This window comes from Pinus tabuliformis, chromosome 5_1, assembly GCF_031772625.1.
Source record: "Pinus tabuliformis cultivar Carrire ecotype Pingquan chromosome 5_1, CPIR1, whole genome shotgun sequence".
NCBI lineage: Eukaryota > Viridiplantae > Streptophyta > Pinopsida > Pinales > Pinaceae > Pinus > Pinus tabuliformis.
Window position 1 is genome coordinate 115,930,052 of NC_142305.1, and position 20,339 is coordinate 115,950,390.

The 20,339-nt window shown below is 39.8% G+C and overlaps 1 protein-coding gene across 3 annotated transcripts in view; it reads left to right on the top strand.

The window, feature by feature from the left end:
• LOC149163695 (uncharacterized) overlaps nucleotides 1-20,339 on the top strand; it is a 411,291-nt gene that overhangs the window by 161,874 nt on the left and 229,078 nt on the right. For all 3 annotated transcript variants that reach the window (XM_089431820.1, XM_089431821.1, XM_089431822.1), the window contains exon 10: nucleotides 15,216-15,350. In XM_089431820.1, the coding sequence (XP_089287946.1) occupies nucleotides 15,216-15,350 (135 nt within the window). The remainder of the gene's footprint in view (nucleotides 1-15,215; nucleotides 15,351-20,339) is intronic.

Below are 20,339 nucleotides of genomic sequence, written 5' to 3' on the forward strand. Positions count from 1 at the left end.
AAAAGCACTCAATGGGTGCTTGACCTATAAATCAAATAACCTTGAGCATGAAACCCATGCCTCAAGAATGACAATAATAAATTTATTTTTCTTTTTACATGAAATACATGAAATCATGATTACATGTCATTATGAAGACCGAACCTAGTTACACATTTCAACACACCCTCTTAACTAGGGAGATATTCATAATTCATACAAGGTACTTGGACATTCTCATACTGAAGAATTGTCATGAGAAGAGTCAGATTGGTAAGCCATCTCATTGCATTTTATTATACCAACCGACATTGCCACGTAGCAAGGCCTTGACTCACAACTCTATCTCTCCACAAGATCAAATCACAATGCTGGCGAGACAATGACTGATAGACACCATCATCATTGTTTCTTAAGGGACACACGCCACCCAGATGTTCACAAGGTATGCCCTTCTAGGACAATTCTTGTCTTGGAATAACACATCCTCAAGGAATTTCCTCTTTGACTACTCTTACATATTGGATGCCCTACCACATCCTCAAAGAGTATTGAAAACCAGATGCTTACCCAATCCTCCATTCTTTCTTCATAACATGAAGACAAGAATGATGTGTCTACCTCTCCCTCTCAACTAGGGAGGATATACTCATTCCTATAAAAGGAATATACTCCAGCTCCCTCTTAACTAGGGACTTGCCCAAGCTCCCTCTCAACCAGAGACTTGTTTCCAACAACAACTTTCCGCTCTTTGGTGGAGATCATGGTACTACCAGTTGTTAGTTTCTATAGCATCAAATGTGTTCTAGCCACGAAATTTGGTGGAGAGGCTAGAATGCATGAGATCTGTGAAACCCAGAAATCGTTTCTCGGAATTCCAACTAGAGATGAATTAGTTAGATTATTAACCAATATTTTAATGTTTCCTAGGTCTAAACTTTAGGAAAATTGGTTAATTAATCAGAATTAATTAAGTCAAGGTGAGAATAGTCTAGAAACTCACACGGATCGATCTAGAAATGATCTAAGCCATCGATTAAGATTTAATCTTGGCTGTTGGAGTCCCGACATGAAGATATAAGAAGGGATCGATGTGGTGATGGAGAACACACTTCAACAGTTCGATTTCCTTGGCAGATCGATTTCCAGAGAGCAGTTGTAGTTGCCTGAGAGCTAAAGATCGAAGCAGAGTCAGTGCAGGGCAAGAACAGTGATCCAGAGGAAGTTTTCCATTATCGCAAAGGCAACAACAAGTGACATAAGTGATCCATGCAGAGGTAGCGCAAGGACTGCACAGTTGCCGAAGCATAGCAGTTCAATTTAGCTGGGGTGGAAGTCGATTAAGCTTCTAGAGGCTGGGAAAGTTAACCAGAGGGTCAGAGAGTCACTTCTAGCAGCAGAGATAGGCTAGACGGCTTGCTCAGAGGTAGATTCAAGCCACACATGTGAGAGGTAGTGCAAGGAATGCGCATAGGGCCTACACTGGGGTTTGGATGACCAATTTTTTCTAAAGGAGCCAGTATCGGGATTGCTTGTGGGGTGAGAGTGTGAAAATTTCTAAATATAACTCCAACTGCAGTGATTAATATTATTTCTTCTACTTATTATCTCAGAAATAAGTTATTCATAGTGTTCTTACAACAAATATCCAAATATATTCTACTGCAACCTTCACAATTAAAATATTGCAGAAAGAAAATGCAAAGAAAAATACTGGCACAAATACAATCACAATGACAATTATTTTTGGACAATCGTCCCTGGAAAAACCCAATGTGGGAAAACCGGTGCAACAGATGAGGGTTTCTTTATTATTCTTCAGCAAAATCTTATGTACAAGTTACAACCAACAAAAGAGAAGTGAGAAACTTTACAAACGCTTCTTGACAAACCTCTGATCCAGGTGAAGTACTCCTCTTCCCTTTGAATCCTTCTGCGTCCCTCTGTGTCAATTTCCCCACGCTAGCCAAGCGTCTAGTTGCCCACGTAGTCCCAACGTCAACCTGCCTCTGCGCTGCCTCTTTCTGCGTCAACATGCTTCTTCGCTGTCTCTCCCTGCTCTGTGTCTTGTTGTCTTACACTCTTGAAAGATACTGATGCCCTCTCTTCCTTTCTCACTTGCAAATCTCCCTCTCATTTGACTTTCTCTTGCCGAACTTCGACCAATGAGAAAATCGATCTTACTTGGGTAACTGAGTATCTGCCTCTGGTGTATTCTCTAAGTGCCCATCAAGCCTTCTCTTATAATCCTCTCGTTGATCAATCAACGACCCAGATTAGATCCTAATCAATGGCTAGGATCATATTGACTTGATCTCCGCCTTCTTCTAGAAGTTTCACCCATAGTTTAGATTAATACCCATTAATTATTTTAATTTCCTAAATTTAGACTTAGGTTCCCATTAAAAATAATTAATTATTTTAATAAAACTGTCTATGGGTGGAATTTCCCAAAACGATTTTTGGTTATTGGAGAATACATGTGTCTAAGTCTCCCTCCAAAATTTGAGACTGAGGGTACATCTGATGCTACCAGAAATCAATACTCCCTCTTAGCGAGGAATGTGCTCTAGCAATGCAACCTACTGAAGCATCACTTTGTTTTGTAACATCTCCCTTTGCGTTGCTGATGTCTAACATGCTGTCCACCAACTACTGCGCAAATGTTGCATCTGTACTGCTGCTGACCCTGCCACTGTCAACACGGCATCCGTATTGCAACTCTCTTTGCCATTGTAATTGAGAAATCACCTGTTTTTGCTACTGAAAGGGATTCTCTACCATACTCATCTGCTCTCTGAACTGAATGAACTTAGCTCTTCCTAGAGCCTTTGTGAGTATGCCTGCTACCTGATCTCTTGTGGGGACATACTGTAACTGTACTGCTCCACGCTAAACACAATCTTTGATAAAGTGACATCTGATATCAATGTGTTTCGACCGATCATGAGATACTGGATTCTCATAGAGTTTGATACGACAATGATTATCACAATAAACCCTGGTCGCTTCCATCCTTTTTCTGAACAAGCTCACAAGCAGTTTTCTACGCCTTATAGCTTCGCACGTAGCTGTGGTGGCTGCCATATATTCTGCTTTTGCTGAGCTCAGAGCTATTGACTTCTGCTTCCTGCTGCACCAAGACATCATCCTTGATCCCAACATTGAAGCAGTATCCCGAGTTATTTTTTCGGTCTACTGAACTACCTGCCCAATCTGCATCTGTGAACCCATTCAATCTGACATCCTCTCGTCGGGAGTATTTCAACCTAATTTCGACTATTCCACGCACATACCTGAGAATGTGTGTAGCTGCCGCCCAATGTACCCTTTCTGTTTCCACCATGAACTGGCTAAGTGTGTTGACAACAAAGCAAATGTCTGGCCTAGTGTTAACCAGATACATGAGCGACCCAATGAGTTGTCTATATAAGGTGAGGTCCACTTCCTTGTCTCCTGATGCATCTATTTTCTTCCAGTTGGTGATCATGGGAGTAGCCATGGGTCGACAATCCAGCATTCTGAATCTCTTCAGAACCTCTGTAGCATATCTTCCTTGCCCAAGGAAAATCTCCCCATTCTTCTGCCAAACTTCCAACCCTAGAAAATAATGCATCAACCCCATGTCCATCATGTCGAATTCAACTTCAAGATTCTTCTTGCAATCCTATATGAGCCTGGATGACCCTATTAAAAACAAGTCATCCACATATAATACTAGAATAAGTGGCTCATTCTCTATCATTAAGTAGTAGAGATTGGGATCAACATCACTTTTGACAAATCCCAACTGCTGCAAGTAACTATCAATCCGACCATACCATGCTCTGGGTGCTTGCTTGAGCCCATACAGGGCTTTCTTTAGTCTACAAACATGAGTTCTCTTTTCATGAGTTTCGAAGCCTTCGGGCTCTTCTATATACACCTCCTCTTCTATCATCCTGTTCAAGAACGCTATCTTGACATCCATCTGTTGAATCTCCCATCCCATTTGGGTCGCTAGGGATATAACGGATCTGATGGAGGTGTATCAAGCAACTGGGGCGAAAGTCTCTTCATAGTCTATTCCTTCTTTCTGAGCATACCCCTTTGCCACGAACCTAGCCTTGTACTTCTCTATACTGCCATCTGCAGCATATTTGATCTTGTAGATCTATCGTGATCCTACAACCGATCTATCTTCTAGTCTAGGTACTACTTCCTAGACACATTCGTCATGATAGAGTTGTACTCTTCTACCATGGCATCCACCCATACTTGGTGTTGAACAACTTCCTGAAAGCTAGAGGGTTCTTCAACCTGAGCTACCAATGCCTGGTATCTGTCAGGTTGTTTACGTTGCCTTTTCTCGGTTCTAGGAGCTCCAACAAACTCCTCAGCATCCCTCAGTGTCTATCGTACTACTCTGCTGGTAGCCTGGTTCTACCACTGGTGGTGGGAGGCTCAATCAATTCATCCTCCTGATCTTATTGTTTCATCTACTAAGAACTATTTGGATTTCCTCCTTCTGAGGGGATACTAGTACTAGTCACTGTACTCGATCAAGGTGTCTGTCCTCCTTGTTGCCCCGCTGGTCTTGGACTAGTGGAACCTCTCCTGATTGATCTTTTGCAGGCATCTCACGAGATTTCCTGAAAGCTCTATCCTCCATGAACTTTGCATCCCGTCTCACTACAATCTTCTCGTTGCTAGGAATGTAGATTCTGTATGCCTTTGAGGTCTCGCTGTATCCTACGAGATACTCCTTTTCTGTAGTGTGATCCAATTTACTGCACTTCTCGTCTAGAATATGACAATATGTGTGTGTGAAATCACAATGTGAATTATTTGGTATTTGCTGTAGCAAAATGCAAAGAAATTGTTAAATAAATTAACAATTAGGAAAATAATTTCCAATTGCTGTGATAGATGAAATTTTCACATGGTATTAGAGCGTGAGTGATCAGCCAGGAAGCTTAGACGCAGAGAAGGGAATTTCGCTGTTTAGTGGGAACAACAGGCCGAAATTCCTAGAGGCAACACAGTTCATTGATAGACAGGCCAAATTTATGGGGCATAAATTTGATTTTCAGTTGCAGGGTTGTAGAAAAGTCGAGTTGCCCTGGATTGTGATTCCAACAGTCAAAGGGAGCAACAAGAGCTCAATTTTTCGCTAAGCAGATTCCTTGGTTGGATGCAAAGGGTTTTGCAGTAGTAGAATCAACATTGGGTGGAAGAGAAATTGTATACACAAAGGGAGATTTCTCTAAGAGGTTTTCTAGCCAATAAATCCGATTTTCCCAGTTGCAGATTGGCAATAGCAACTTGAAAATTTGCGCATTCCAGGAGGGAGTGCGAGTAGCAGAGGAGTAGCCTAGCAGAGGAAGAGGGAGTTTCCAGATTAGATCAGATATGGCCACAACTGGGCTTAGAGATCATGCTAGGTTGGAGGGAGTCCCCAACTATGTCCTCTGGGATGCCAAGATGTCCTTCCTATTAGATGAATATGGCCCCGAAAGCCTACGTAGACAATGTGGTAGTAGTTCCCCAGGATGCAGATCAGCTCAAGGAATACAGGAAGGAGACAGAAGCGGTTGATCTTGGATGGAGTCCGAGATCATATTTATCTCACATCTGGTAGATAAAGGTACAACCAGAGAGATGTGGGTAGCTCTTTCCATGCTATATCAAGGTATTTCCGAGCAATGAAATATGTTCTTGGAAGAAAAGCTGAGATGCATAAGGATGTAGAAGGGAGAAGGCATAGATCCCTTCCTCACCAGGATTCATGAGGTCTGAGATCAGCTTGCAGTTGTTGGGGCAACGCCTCTATTACGAATATAAATTATATAAAATAGCAATAAATATAAATAAATGTAAAAATAAATAATAAAGTAATGATTATGTTAAATAGTCATTAGTTAAGTGAAAAGACATGTCTAAAAGACATGCCTAATCATGAAAGGGCACTTACCTAGGTATAAAAGCAGGGCCTCATTGTAACATTCATCATCTTGTACATTTTTATATATACTAATAAATTATTATTATTCCAAATACCTTTTGAGTATTTTTACGTTCAAGTCAACACGCTATAAGTCAAAATGGATTATGAGAGAGAGGAAGAAAACCATGATCAAAATGACGAGAATAATGCACAAAACATTACATTTAATGATGGAGAAGATAACTTGATCATAATGAAGAAGATCCACATGAAGATAAAAATGCTCTCAACAATGATTGTGATGAGGAGGAAGATCGAGAAAATCATCGATCAAGCATGTTAAGCTTTTTCTACCATATTTAAGTCTTGAATTAGGTAGTTTGATCAAAATTGGGCAATGTTGACTAATATCCCTAGACAATCGAGGTAGAGGCAAAGGCTAGACAAGAGGAGAAGAATCTAGATTCTAGATGGTTGATGCATCTAAATGGTTGTTGCTCAAATAATTAATCATTAATGTATAATGGATGTTATATCTATCTTGATTTATGCAAAGATATGCATGTTTTCATGTCTTCTACAACTAATTTGGTATTTGGGATGTTTGTTTTGAGTATAAATGCAAATATATATATATATATATATATATATATATAGCAGACGCTTCCGCAGATGCTTCACTTCCTAGATTTTTGGAAAATGACGCTTCTGCATCCCCGCTTCCAAAAAATGTCCCCGCTTCGTGCAACATTGGTCCACGCTGCCAGGCACCACATTCTTAGCCGACACCCTTTTCTCTTCCCTGTTGACGCTGCATACTGCAAACTACAAGACAGTCTGCACTCCTGTTCCTGTTCCGGTAAGCACGTCGACCACTCTTGTTCTTGTTCGTGTTCCTCCATTCCGTGGTGCCGTCAATCTTATCCGTCGGGTCAATGTAGTTATCTGGTCACGTCCCTTCGTTTGGGGTTATACTTTCTCGTTGGGTGTTATAAGCAGTTTAGTTATATAACTACATATATACATACATACATACATACATATATATATATCTCTCTATATATATATAACTAATTCAATAATTTAAAAATAATTATTAATTATTATTAAAAAATTATTATATATAAAAAAGGGGCGGGGAAATAGAATAACCCTGGGTTCAAGACAGTGTTACTAGTGAATTATACAAGTTGAGTTACCAGTGACGTCAAGTTACATCTGTCGAGATGACAAAATGTAAGATGAAGAAAATTGTCAGAAATATAGCTTTGAGGACAAAGCTTTTGAAGGAAGGGGCAATGTTACGAATATAAATTATATAAAATAGAAATAAATATAAGTAAATGTAAAAATAAATAATCAAGTAATGATTATGTGAAATAGTCATTAGTTAAGTGAAAAGACATGTCTAAAGGACATGCCTAATCATGAAAGGGCACCTACCTAGGTATAAAAGCAAGGCCTCATTGTAACATTCATCATCTTTTACATTTTTGTATATTAATAAATTATTATTATTATTACAAATTCCTTTTGAGTATTTTTAAGTTTAAGTCAACAAGCTATAAGTTTTCTTGCTTCAGTCTCAACCATCAGAGCTAGTGCGATTGGAACTAAATAGTGTCTCAAAGGATTGACAAGTATTTGTCCAAAGTATATTGGGCAGAGACACTTTGCCAAGGTGGGACAGGATGTGGGCTGATTTGCAACAGGAAGAGTTGAGGCGAGCTTTGTTAAAGAGCTCCATTAGTGGCAGCAGTAGCAGCAGATCGAAGAGCGTGAAGGAGGAGGAGAATGTGGCCCTTGCATTGAAGGGTCCCAGTCAGGGGCGGGAGGAGCAGAAGGAGGACCTATCTAAGGTCAAGTGCTTCAGGTTTGGCGAGTTTGGCCACTACAGTACCCAGTGTCCTCTTCAGATGAAGGACAAGTAGGAAAATCAGGACTAGGCAACAACACATGCTGAGATAGATAGGCTGTCCTCTAGGTTGGAGGAAGATTTTGCGATGTTCACAGACCTCTAAGAGTGAGGTGGGGTGATTTGGTGTTGTCGCCATAAAGAGCTACAAAGATTGGGCAGGGTCCTTGAGCCTCATGGATCATTACCTGGTTACGAAGCCCACAATATTCAGTAGCATGATAAATCAATGACAGTTGATGCAGTCAGTGCCATAGTGGCAGTTGCAGAGCAGTGTTAACAACAGAGCAATGTTAACAATAGTGCAATGTTAACAACAAAGCAGGTGGCTCAGTGCAATGTTGGCAGCAACGCAAAGTCTTTAGTGACAGTGAAGATGCTGGAAGTAGTCAGAGACTCGGGAGATAGATGCATCATATTGAACATAGATGATTCAATATTTTGGATGCTTCTTAGTTGCAGTAGTTACAGTTGTAGCAACAATAGATGAAAGGGAGTTGCAGTGCAGATGCAAAGTTGGCAGAAATATGGCAGTGTCAGTAGCTACACAGATGCAACATCAGAGTTGCGTAGTAGTTGGTGGGCAGCAACAACCAGACATCAACATCGTGATAGGAGGTAGTAAAGAGACAAACTGTTGTGGCAGGATGTGCAACACTAGAGAGAACACAGTCCTCGGTAAGAGGGAGTGTTAGTTTTTGTAGCATCGGATGTGTTCTAGCCAAGAAGTTTGGTGGCGAGGCTATAATGCATGAGATCTCCAAAACCCATAAATCGTTTATGGAAATTCCACCTAGAGATGACTTAATTAGATTATTAACCAATTATTTAATGTTTCCTAAGTCCAAACTTAGGAAAATTGGTTATTTAATTAGAATTAATTAAGTCAATGTGAGAATAGTCTAGAAACTCACACTGATCGATCCATAAATGATATGAGCCATCAATTAAGATTTAATGTTGGTTATTGGAGTCCCAACAGGAAGATATAAGAAGGGATCAATGTGGTGATGGAGAACACACTTCAACGGTTCGATTTCTCGAGATCGAAGCAGAGTCAGTGAGGGGCAAGGACAATGATCCAGAGGATTTTTTCTAGATCCAGAGAGGCATCAGCAAGTGACATAAGTGATCCACGTAGAAGCAACGCAAGGATTGCATAGTAGCTGAAGCAAAGCAATTAGATTTAGCTGGGGTGGAAGTCAATTAAGCTTCCAGAGGCGAGGAAATTTCTCCAGAAGACCAGAGAGTCACTTCTAGCAGCAGAGACAGGCTAGACTGCTTGCTCAGAGGCAGATTCGAGCCACACGTGTGAGAGGCAGCACATGGATAGCATAGAGGGCCTACATTGGGGTTTGCACAACCAAATTTTATGAAGGAGCCAGCACTGGGATTATTTGTGGGTGAGAGAATTTTCTCTCTAATTATTTCTGTCAGATACTTGTTGATTGGATTGCTAGTTGGGCATCAATAGATTGTACTTAGAATTTCACTGCTGCATAATAATAAAAACCCTCAACTGCTGCATCGGTTTTCCCAAGTTGGGTTCTTCTAGGGACAATTGTCCAAAAATAACTGTTTAAATTTTATGTGTGTGTGTTAGATTTTCTCAAATTCCAGTGTTATTTTTCTTCCACAATATTTATTTGTGAAAATCATAGTGTGAATTATTTGGTATTTTCTGTAGCAAATTGCAAATAAATTAACAATTAGGAAAATAATTTCCAATTGCTGTGATAGATCAAATTTTCACATCAACGGTTTGTAGGGCTCCTCTTCCTGATGTCATGAACTTCAATGGATCCTACTTCTTCTAGATCTTCTTTGTAGGGCATTGGCCATCTTCTTCATCACTTTCCTTTAACAAACCGTAGGGTTGAACCAATAGTCATGTCATCATTCTCTTCATCGGAAAGTGATCTTCTAGTCCACATCTGGCTATTCTCCATACAACTACCTCTTCCAAGTCATGCTTCTTTCAAGATCTTCCATCCAATCACATGAGTGCTAGTTGTAAGTGATATCTAAAACTCTCTTTTGGTAGCCTTGTCTCAATCCAACCAGATTTTTTCAAAAATCAAAATGATCATCAAATCAAAATTACCTTTTTATGATGGCCTTTTGTTATTGTTGATTTGGGGTAGCATCGAATGTGCTTTGGCCACGAAATTTGGTGGAGAGGTTGGGGCACATGAGATCTCCAATACCCAAAAAGGGTTTGGGCAGATTCTAAATAGATCAGGAGATATTAAAATAATTAATATTTTTAATGGAGTTCTTAATGTGTATTAATTTGAATATGGGTTAGAATGGTCCAAAAGACACGGATCAAGCCAGATCTAATCTTAGTTGTTGATTAGGGACTTAATCTCAGCCATTGATATGTCAATAGGAAAAGTATAAGAGGAGGCTTGAGGGTCACTTGGAGAATACACCAGATGATCAGTCATTCTATTCTCTAGAGTGGGGTTTGCTAAGAGAGATAGAATTAGTGTCTGGAGTTGCAGCTGAGGGGCATTGAGTACAGAGAGAAAGGGAGTAGAGATAGTGTCGGGAGATCAGCGCAGGAGCCAGAGAGAGTGATGCAGTAGCAACCAGGGCTCACGCAGGGCCACGTAGAGGTAGCCAGGAGCTGCGAAGTGCTTCAGAGAGGCTAGCGTTGCTGACGCAGAGGGCCAAAAGGTTGACACAGGGCCTCCTGAGGCTGACACAGACCCATTCAGGGTGACGCAGGGCCAACGCTGGGCAGAGAGAGGCTGACGCAGTCCAGAAAGGCAGACACTGGGGTTTCTGGGGCAGATTGGAGTTGAGGAGTTGTCAAAAGGTTTATCTGAGGTTTCAGCCGGGACATTTGTCTCAGATTGAGAGGTACTACTGTCGAGGAAATTCTCTGTTGGGTAAGCCGGATTTGGCACCCAGATTGTACTCTGAAATTGCTTAATAAGAAAACCTTCAGATAGCTGCATTGGTTTTCTCGCATTGGGTTTTTCTGGGGACATTGGTTCAAAAATAGTGTTGTCATTTTGTGTGCTTGTTTTTGTTTCATTCAGTTGATGATCTGTAATATGTTGAGCATGCACTAGTGTTTATTTTCAATATTTACATTGTAAATAACTTGTTAAGTAACAGAACAAGTAGGTAGGAATAAATCAGTAAAGTGCATGGAGGGTTTCTAACTAATAGACTTAGAAAATTCAACATGGTATCAGAGTGTGGTTGCAGATCACAGGAGAACTAAGGACGTCAACCGAGCAGAGCAATAGCAGTAGAAAACAGCTGTCCCGAGTGAGAGAAGTTGTTTCTATCATAACAGCAACAAGGGAAGGGTGATGCAGTGCCTACATCATCAAGGGTGAGCCAAGAAGAGGCAGTGCAGAGGCTAAGGGAGGCAAAGGGAGACTCACGCAGAGCCACGCAGAAGCTAGGAGGGCTGACGCAGTTGGCTGAGGAGGCTGGGTTGCTGGTGTAGGGATTGCATAGAGCCTAGGAGCTCTCACCTTCAGGTTGCTGGGGTTTAAGAGGCTGTGGGAAAGTTGCAGGGTGGAGCTGGTGAGGTACTGTAGTCAGAACAATACCCAACAGGGCAAGGCCAAGAGGAGGGAGTTGCTGCCGAGGGTTTCTAGCCGAGAAATCTAGATCAGTGGTGCAGTTGCACAGATGATCACATTAGGGGGCATCTCGACATCGGTAGAAGGATTTCATGAGGGAAATTGAAACTCAGAGGGAGTCACATCGAGAACTTCCAGGAGGGAAGTAGAAGAGCATCATGGCACTACATGGAGTAAGAACCTAGGATAGGCTGGATGGAGTGTCAAACTTCGTAGTCTGGAAGGCCAAAATCTTATCCGTACTTGACAAAAATCATGTCAAGCACTTTGCCTTGAAGACAAGAGCTATCCCAGTCGACCCAGCTGAGAACGTCAAGTACGAGGAGGCAATGGCGAGGGCCAAGAGCATCATCTTTGACGGGGTCAAGAACCATGTAGTACCACACATTACCGAGAAGGGAATGACAAATGAGATGTGGGAGGCCCTAAAGAAATTGTACCAGCATACTTCTGTGCAGTGAAGAATGTTACTAGAAAATCAGTTGAGGTCATATCAGATGAAGAAGGGAGAATCGATTGACACCTTCCTCGGAGGACTGAACGAGATTCGAGATCAGTTGACTGCCATAGAAGCCACATTGGATCAGGAATTGATGGTGAGGACAACCCTGAATGCAGTCTCAGAAGACTAGGAGTTATTTGTCTAGAGTGTATTGGGCAGAGGGACACTTCCACCTTGGGATGAGATGTGGGCAGCTCTTCACCGAGAAGAGATCAGACGACAGTCAAAGGCGGGAAGCAACAGTAAGGGGATCAGAGTCAAAAAGGAAGAGGAGGAAGATGTTGCCCTAGCATTTGATGGAAAGTAAGAAAAGCGGAAGAAGAAGAATCTCTCCAAGATCAAGTGCTTCCACTGTGGGGAGTTGGGTCATTATGCCACCCAGTGTCCAAGGAAGAAGAGTAAAGGAGAGTCTTCCGAGACTAAGGCAGCACCAGCAAGGGCAGAGAAGGAAGTGGAGACAGACGATGATTATGCCATGAGTGCACACACACCACTTGAGAGGAAGTGGGGAGACATCGAGCTGTAGTCAGGCAGACTACAGGCGATGAGGGGTAGGATCCTTGAGGTACCCAGCCTCTTGGATTAGACCTTGCTACGGGAGCCCCGAAGAGGAGTAGCAAGACTAACTGAGTTGGGTAGAGACGGATGCAGATGGAGCGGCAGAGAGAGCTACAGTGCAAGAGTCCCGAGACAGCGTGAGGCTAGCAGGCTACAATAGTGCGAGAGGCACATGAGTGTTGCACCAGTGCAGGATGGCACAGAGAGGTGTGCAATGGTGCGAGATGCAGGGAGTTGTTGCAGCAGTGCAGAGGTCAGAAAGGGAGCACTTGTTAGCGGCAGAGGGAGCTTCAACATCAATGGGTGTCTTTAGCCCAACAGAGAGGTCAGATGGAGGATCAGTTACTTACTTCTTAGTAACTGAGTTGCAGTGTAGCAGTGGGCAGCACGATGCAACATGATGAGAGGAGGTGCAGTGCAAATGCAGTGCTGGGAGAAAGGACCAACAACAACACAGATGCAAAGGGAGCTGTCGTATAGATGCAGCAGTGGCAGTGGCGGACCCATGGGTAGTAGTACAGGATGCAGCAGTGCAGAGGATGTTGGGCAGGAAGGCCTAGCATTAGCACAGGTACCAATGCCGGATGATCAGAGTAATACTCAGTGAGGAGTATTGCTAGAGCACAGTCCTCGCTAAGAGGGAGTGTTGATTTGGGGTAGCATCGGATGTGCTCTAGCCATGAAATTTGGTGGAGAGGTTGGGGCACATGAGATCTCCAATACCTAGAAAGGGTTTGGGCAGATTCTAAACAGATCATGAGATATTAAAATAATTAATATTTTTAATGGAGTCCCTAAGTCTAAACTTAGGGAAAATAAAATATTAATGTGTATTAATATGAATCTGTGTTAGAATGGTCCAAAAGACATGGATCAAGCCAGATCTAATCTTAGCCGTTGATTAGGGACTTAATCTCGGCCGTTGATATGTCAACAGGAAAAGTATAAGAGGAGGCTTGAGGGTCACTTGGAGAATACACTAGATGATCAGTCATTCTATTCTCTAGAGCGGGGTTTGCTAAGAGAGATAAAATCAATGATCGGAGTTGCAGCTGAGGGGTATTGAGTACAGAGAGAAAGAGAGGCAGAGATAGTGCCGGGAGATCAGCGCAGGAGCCAGAGAGAGTGACGCAGTAGCAGCCAGGGCTTACGCAGGGCCACGCAAAGGCAGTCAGGAGCTGCACAGTGCTTCAGAGAGCCCTGCGTTGCTGACGCAAAGGGCCAGAAGGTTGATGCAGGGCCTCCCGAGGTTGACGCAGACCCATTCAGGGTGACACAGGGCCAGCGCTGGGTAGAGAGAGGTTGACGTAGTCTAGAAAGGCAAACGCTGGTGTTTTTGGGGCAGATTGGAGCTGAGGAGCCGTCGGAAGGTTTATCCGAGGTTTCAGCCGGGACATTTGTCTCAGAATGAGAGGTACTATTGTCAAGGAAATTCTCTGTTGGGTAAGCCATATTTGGCACCCAGATTGTACTCTGAAATTGCTTAATAAGAAAACCTTCAGATAGCTGCACCGGTTTTCCCGCATTGGGTTTTTCTGGGGACATTGGTCCAAAAATAACGGTGTCATTTTGTGTGCTTGTTTCTGTTTCCTTCAGTTGATGATCTGTAATATGTTGAGCATGCACTAGTGTTTATTTTCAGTATTTACATTGTAAATAACTTGTTAAGTAACGAAACAAGTAGGTAGGAATAAATTAGTAAAGTGCATGGAGGGTTTCTAATTGGTAGACTTAGAAACTTCAAGAATTATGATATCTGCTTTTTGCAACATCAACATATTGCACATGTATGACTCTTATCTCCAAGACAGTCAATATCATGAGTCTCCTTCTTTTTTAGAGTTTATCAGGGTCTTCATATTTTCTCCATGGAGATGTCATGGCTAATTCTTCTAGTTATCAAATGTTGATCACTTATCTTATCTTATGTGAGTATAGTTGCATCTTTCACGAACTCTTCTTCCTTCCTTCACATATTTCTCTTCTTAGGATCTTCTTTACATGGTTCTTACAACATAGAAACCATGATTGTCAAGCACCTCATATTCCATATGAGGTCATATTAGGTTGATTTTATCTTATCAATATGTAGAAGAGTTCAAGGATGATTGTTCGATATGCTCAAATGAGGTCGACTTCTCTCTTATATATAGGCTTCTAGGATGCCCTTAATAGGCGGACATGTTCCCCTTAAAAGGCCAACTAGTTGCAGCAAATTTGACTTGTCTTGGAGAGTCTTTTATGACTTAAATAATTTTTTCTTACATAATACATGATGCCCAAAAAGGTTTTAAACATATTACAATGATTCCTATGACTTGTTGACTCAATGGCAAGCCCTAGAAACACTCGATGGGTGCTTGACCTATAAATCAAATAAACTTAAGCATGAAACTATGCCTCAAGAATGACAATAATAAATTTATTTTTCTTTTTACATCAAATACATAAAATCATGATTACATATGTCATTATGAAGGCTGAACCTAGTTACACATTTCAACAAGGACCCCATAATATTTTAAATTTTTACATAACACATTTACATGCTTTGTGAAGTGAGCCTTCCTTGGGGTTTGATTTGTTCTTTGTATATATTTCCATGCCTCTTTCTATTTTGATACGAGCTTTGTTGGGCTGTTAGTTTGGATGCCCTTATTTCTGTAATACATATTTTATTTCACAAAATGAACTTTGAATGATTTGTTGTGATTTGTGTGGATGCAGACATGCATAGAAGATGGATTACGTGCAGATAAGCTACATCTAGAGAAAGAAAAGTTGCATCTAGAGAAAGAAATTGCCTCACTTATTGAGAGGAAAGGCGACCTCTCCAAGGTTATCCAGGTGTTGGAGAAAAAGGTGATATCTAGCATGTTTGTTTATTTGGTGTTTGAGATTTTTTTCTCTTCTCATTTCAAAATAGCAAAGTGTAACATTACATTATAATAATCCATTATATAATAATAAATAATTCAAGGGTCAGGAGTAGTATATATTTAGTGTTTAAGATTCTTTTTATCCTCACTTTCACAGTCCGGAGTGTAATGTAGATAAATTACCTTACGTAATGTTAGTACATTATATTATCATAATAAAGTCAAGGGTCATGACTCATGAGTGATGTCTCTTCTGCTCGTGACTATTCAATGTCATTTATTATCTATAATGTCACAACTGATGCACAACTCATCAATAATCACATTCGATATTATCAAATTATATATGTTATCCTTCATGGATTATGTGGCTTTATCCTTCTCTTATCATATAATGATATCTCCTTGTGAGTACTGTTTGGTACATTGCATGTGTTATCTGAGTGGTTTGTCATTTCCTCCAATTTATAAAAAAATAAATAAAAATAAAAGGAAGAGGTAGCAAAATAAGTCGAGGACTTGCATTTGGAAAAAACATTGTTATGATAACAAATGGGCACACAAGTGCCTTCTTGAACCATCAAATATCAACTGCTGATGATATTAACAGTTTGTTACAGAAATTACATTGCATAATTACAGCCTTTCCCTTTTTTACAAAGCCAGGAAATCGACACACGATAAACTGCCAATAATTGTGTAACCACAATAGTTCACTAATTATCATGCAACAGCAATTAATGGTAAGAGCGCCATTCCACAGACTATTGTGACTGCAGACAAAGAACATGAACAAAGCTTGTTGTTGAGCAGTTGCCTTTGATAAGCATTTTAGGCAGCCATATTGATAACAATAATTACATCAACTCAAGCTGCTTACTAAACAAAGCTATCTGAAGAAAATAGAGGCACCATCTGCGTAATGAAAGGCACATGTGGAGACAATTGGACAAAAGTTTGTGGAATGATGTGCTGTTGTGGCTGCCCATGAATGCTACCAATTTAAATTTTACTAGGAGACCACCTTAGGATCTAGTGTGGCCAACAGTGTAACCTCTTCTCATTAGCTTCTACCCTTGGTGATAGTAAGTGTGGTTAAGAGGGCGTGGCTCTCGATTTGAAATCTCTGGCTGACTGCCATGACCATAAAATTCAAGTGTTTAAAGCTAATTAGCAAAACTTTATTCAAAAGTTGCTCCAATCAAAAGTAATGTTAATTTTTGTGTCAAAAGGTGCTTTCTAGAACCTAGTATAGGAGCGATTTGTAATGTAGTGTAACACTGATTTTTGGAGAGGCTGGCCAAATATCATAGTTCAAAAAAATATGAGAAAAAGGTATATGAAGCTATTGGAACTGGATTGGCACAAGTGGAACCATCCAGTCCAACCGTTTCGGTGCCTAAACCTGTCTGACCAGTGGCATAGACCGAATTGGCCGGTTCAGTACCAGGCTGGCCTTTTTTCACTGAACTGGCTGGTTTTGTATGGAATCAATCGGTTTTGTACAATACAATACCAGTTCCAGCACAAATTTTCTTAATGAAAACAATAATTTATGAGTGGGGCAGCCTAATATTCAACCCTAGGGCCCTACTAATGCTATATAATTAATGGTAATGTTGACATTCTCCTTTATCTTTCATTTTCATCCTTTTACTTATATTTTTAATATTACCATTAATTCACTTAGGATGTTTGAGAGTGGTTTTGCTCTCCATTGGATTTCATATGGAGAAAATAGAATTTGAGATCCCTGTAAAAATCCAGCAGACTAAACAGTTTTTAATATTTTAGGATTGGAGGATTGCAACATTTCTATTGGATTTTCTTGTGTATGAGGGTATGGAATACACATTTTTCCAAGAGCACCAAACCATCTATGTACCTTGATATTAGTGGCATTGACTGTTGAACTCCTTTATCATGACCCTAGTAAAAATATACCCATCACAAAAATAAAATCTTGATTTGACATATGAATTTTTTTTAATCTTATTTTAATGCTTAGAGAGTGATATTGATAATGAGTATCCCAATATAGGTAATGATTATGATGATACATAGGTATTTGTGGTAGCATGATCTTTTTTTGAGATTAGAGACCATCTAGAGCCTCTTTGTTTGATGTATTTTTGGTTCAGGCTTGTATTGCACTAAGCGATATTTTGGTTATCTGCACTCTTGCTATATAAATAAGATTTTTTTTCATATTTGTGTATAATTTTTTGCAGTAAGGTAGTTACAACATCATCTGTTCCTGGCTGCTGGCAATGACAGAACCTTCCTTCACATTCTTCCTTCCCAGGCCATTGAAATTCTCCTCTCTAATAGTAGCAATATTGATGTGAGATAGGGATGGTCAACACCACAAGAAGGAAACTAGGGTTTCTTGAAGACAGGGAAGTGCTTAAAAGCACAAGAATACAAACCTAATTTGGGGAGAATTTGGCAGAGTATGGATGCTAAGTATAATGATGCTCATGAGGGCAGCCCAAGGTTTCTATTTACACCACCATAAATTGGTCGGGTTGGTTATGCTATAGGATCCTGTAGCTGGGTTTTTGATCTAACTCATAAACCCCACCCGGAAAATGGTTGAATTATATATTTTTTCATATTTTAAAAAGTTGTACGTAGGAAGCTTTGAGAAGATTCACGTACATACTTGTTTTTTTTTGGGAAAGTCATGTATAGAATTTGAAAATGTTTTTTGAAGATAATGTTAGGTTTGCATAGGGAAAGGGATACTGCCCTGGCCAATACATGTATCTAGTGATAAGAGAGGCAAAAGATGATATAACAGTATGCTTCCCTATATTCATGGGTGCAATACCTATGTGGGCTAATGTGTCTAACCTAGGTTGACTCTAATTTAGTAATTATTTGCATGTGAGTAGCCAAATGCCTAGCAACATCAGCAACAACCAGTTGAGCTAACCCCTTGAGCTTAAATATTTGGAAGCATATTGTCCCACCATGAAGCACTTAAGTGTGAGTGAGATTGCTGGTACATTGGTAGTGCTAATCGACGAGGGAGGGGTAAAAAATCAACATGTCATGACTGTATTTGAACTTGGATGGGGAAGATAGCAAAATCTTCTCTTGACCAACTACGCTAGATCCAATTCATAGATGCATGCACACAAATAGATGATCACATGATTCAAAGTATAATAACATCATGCAACATCCTTAAACCTCTATAGATCCATCTTAAGCACAATGATCAAATCCATGGAAATGTAAACCTTTCGTCGAGTTTTTGCACTTTAAAAGAGGGTTGCACTTCCTGATACTTTATCCCTCCTGGCATTTGATAGATTTGTGCTTAAGATACATCTGGATTGAGATATATATAGAAGTTTATGTAAATGTAACTTCTGAAAATAAAAATTTTCTGTAAGTGTCAATTTAGAAAAAAAATATTGTGTTATGAGATCCACCAGATCTACAGATCTGCGTTTCAGATACCACGTAACATCCACCATTTGAATGGATTCTTCAAACTCAGAAACGTTTCCCATGCCTAATGAAATGGATCCTATGCCAGCTATTCCTCACATGTCAGATCCCAAGCAAATAACATTAAAGTTTTCAGTTTATATTTTGTGTTTTTTAAGCTATGTTGCGTCTCAATATTATAGTGACATGTTCATTCACAATATTGTCTCAATAAATGAATGTTGTGTCTCGTGTTTGGTGTCTCTATAATATTGTGTCTCAATATTATTATTTTTTTGAAAATTTTTAATGAACTTTTAAAATATTTTTTATAAATTATCTAATTATTATAAAAAATGCAAATTCGTAAAATAATTATAATTTTTTTTTTTGTTAAAAATTAGATGAAGCTAATAATTTTTTTTTCACTATAATACAATTAGATATTCCAACAACTAATATCTAATCACTTTGGAAATCTTTCAAATGGTTTGACTTATGTTTTAATTTTGACTTTAGTAATTTTATAAGCCTATATATTCTTTAGAGTGACTATGGATAATCTAACAAACGTCAATATTTTTATATGCTTTTTAACTGTTATTTAGTTTGTAATGGGTTGACAATCATTCTTGTATCCTTTGCTCTACACTTGCAATAAATAGATCATCCACATATAGTAGAATAATGTTTGGCTCATTATCCACAACCTTGATATAAAGATTTGGATCAACAAAACTTTTGACGAACCCGATTCTTAGAAGGTATGCATCCATTCTTGCATACCATGCCCTAGGAGCTTGCTTCAAACCATACAGGGCCTTCTTGAGTCTACAAACATGATTGTCTTTGCCATTTATTTCAAATCCTAGGTTGTTCAATATATACTTCTTCATCGATGGTCCCATTTAGAAATGTTGTTTTTACATCCATTTGATTAATATTCCATCCCATTGTTGCAGCCAACGAAACCAAAGATCTTATAGTAGTATATCTCGTGGTAGGTGCAAAGGTTTCTTCATAGTGTATGCGTTCCTTTTGAGAGAAACCCCTAACAACGAATCTTGCTTTGTACTTATCTATGCTTCCATCAACAACGTGTTTGATCTTGTAGATCCATTTAGAAGTGACAACCGATTTGTGACTAGGTCTAGGAACAATTTCCCAAACCCCATTCTGTATGATGGATTGATATTCTTCCTGTATAACTTTCTTCCATACTTCTTGATGAGCAACTTCCTCAAGTGTATTTAGTTCAATTTCTATTAGTTTTGTCATGTATGCAACAAATCCATAATATCTTTTTGGTCTTTTTCTTTCTCTAAAGCTTCCTTTTGCAACTCCATGTCCTTCAACATCTTCAAGAGTACCTTTTAACCAATTTGGCCTTTTCCTTGTGTCGGGTATGATCACAGGTTGAATAGTCTCACTTGGTCCTTCTTCTTCTTCTTCGAATAGTGGTATGTCTTCGTCATCAGAATCAATAGGAATATCTTTGGATCTTTTGTAGGAATGATTTTCATCAAATATA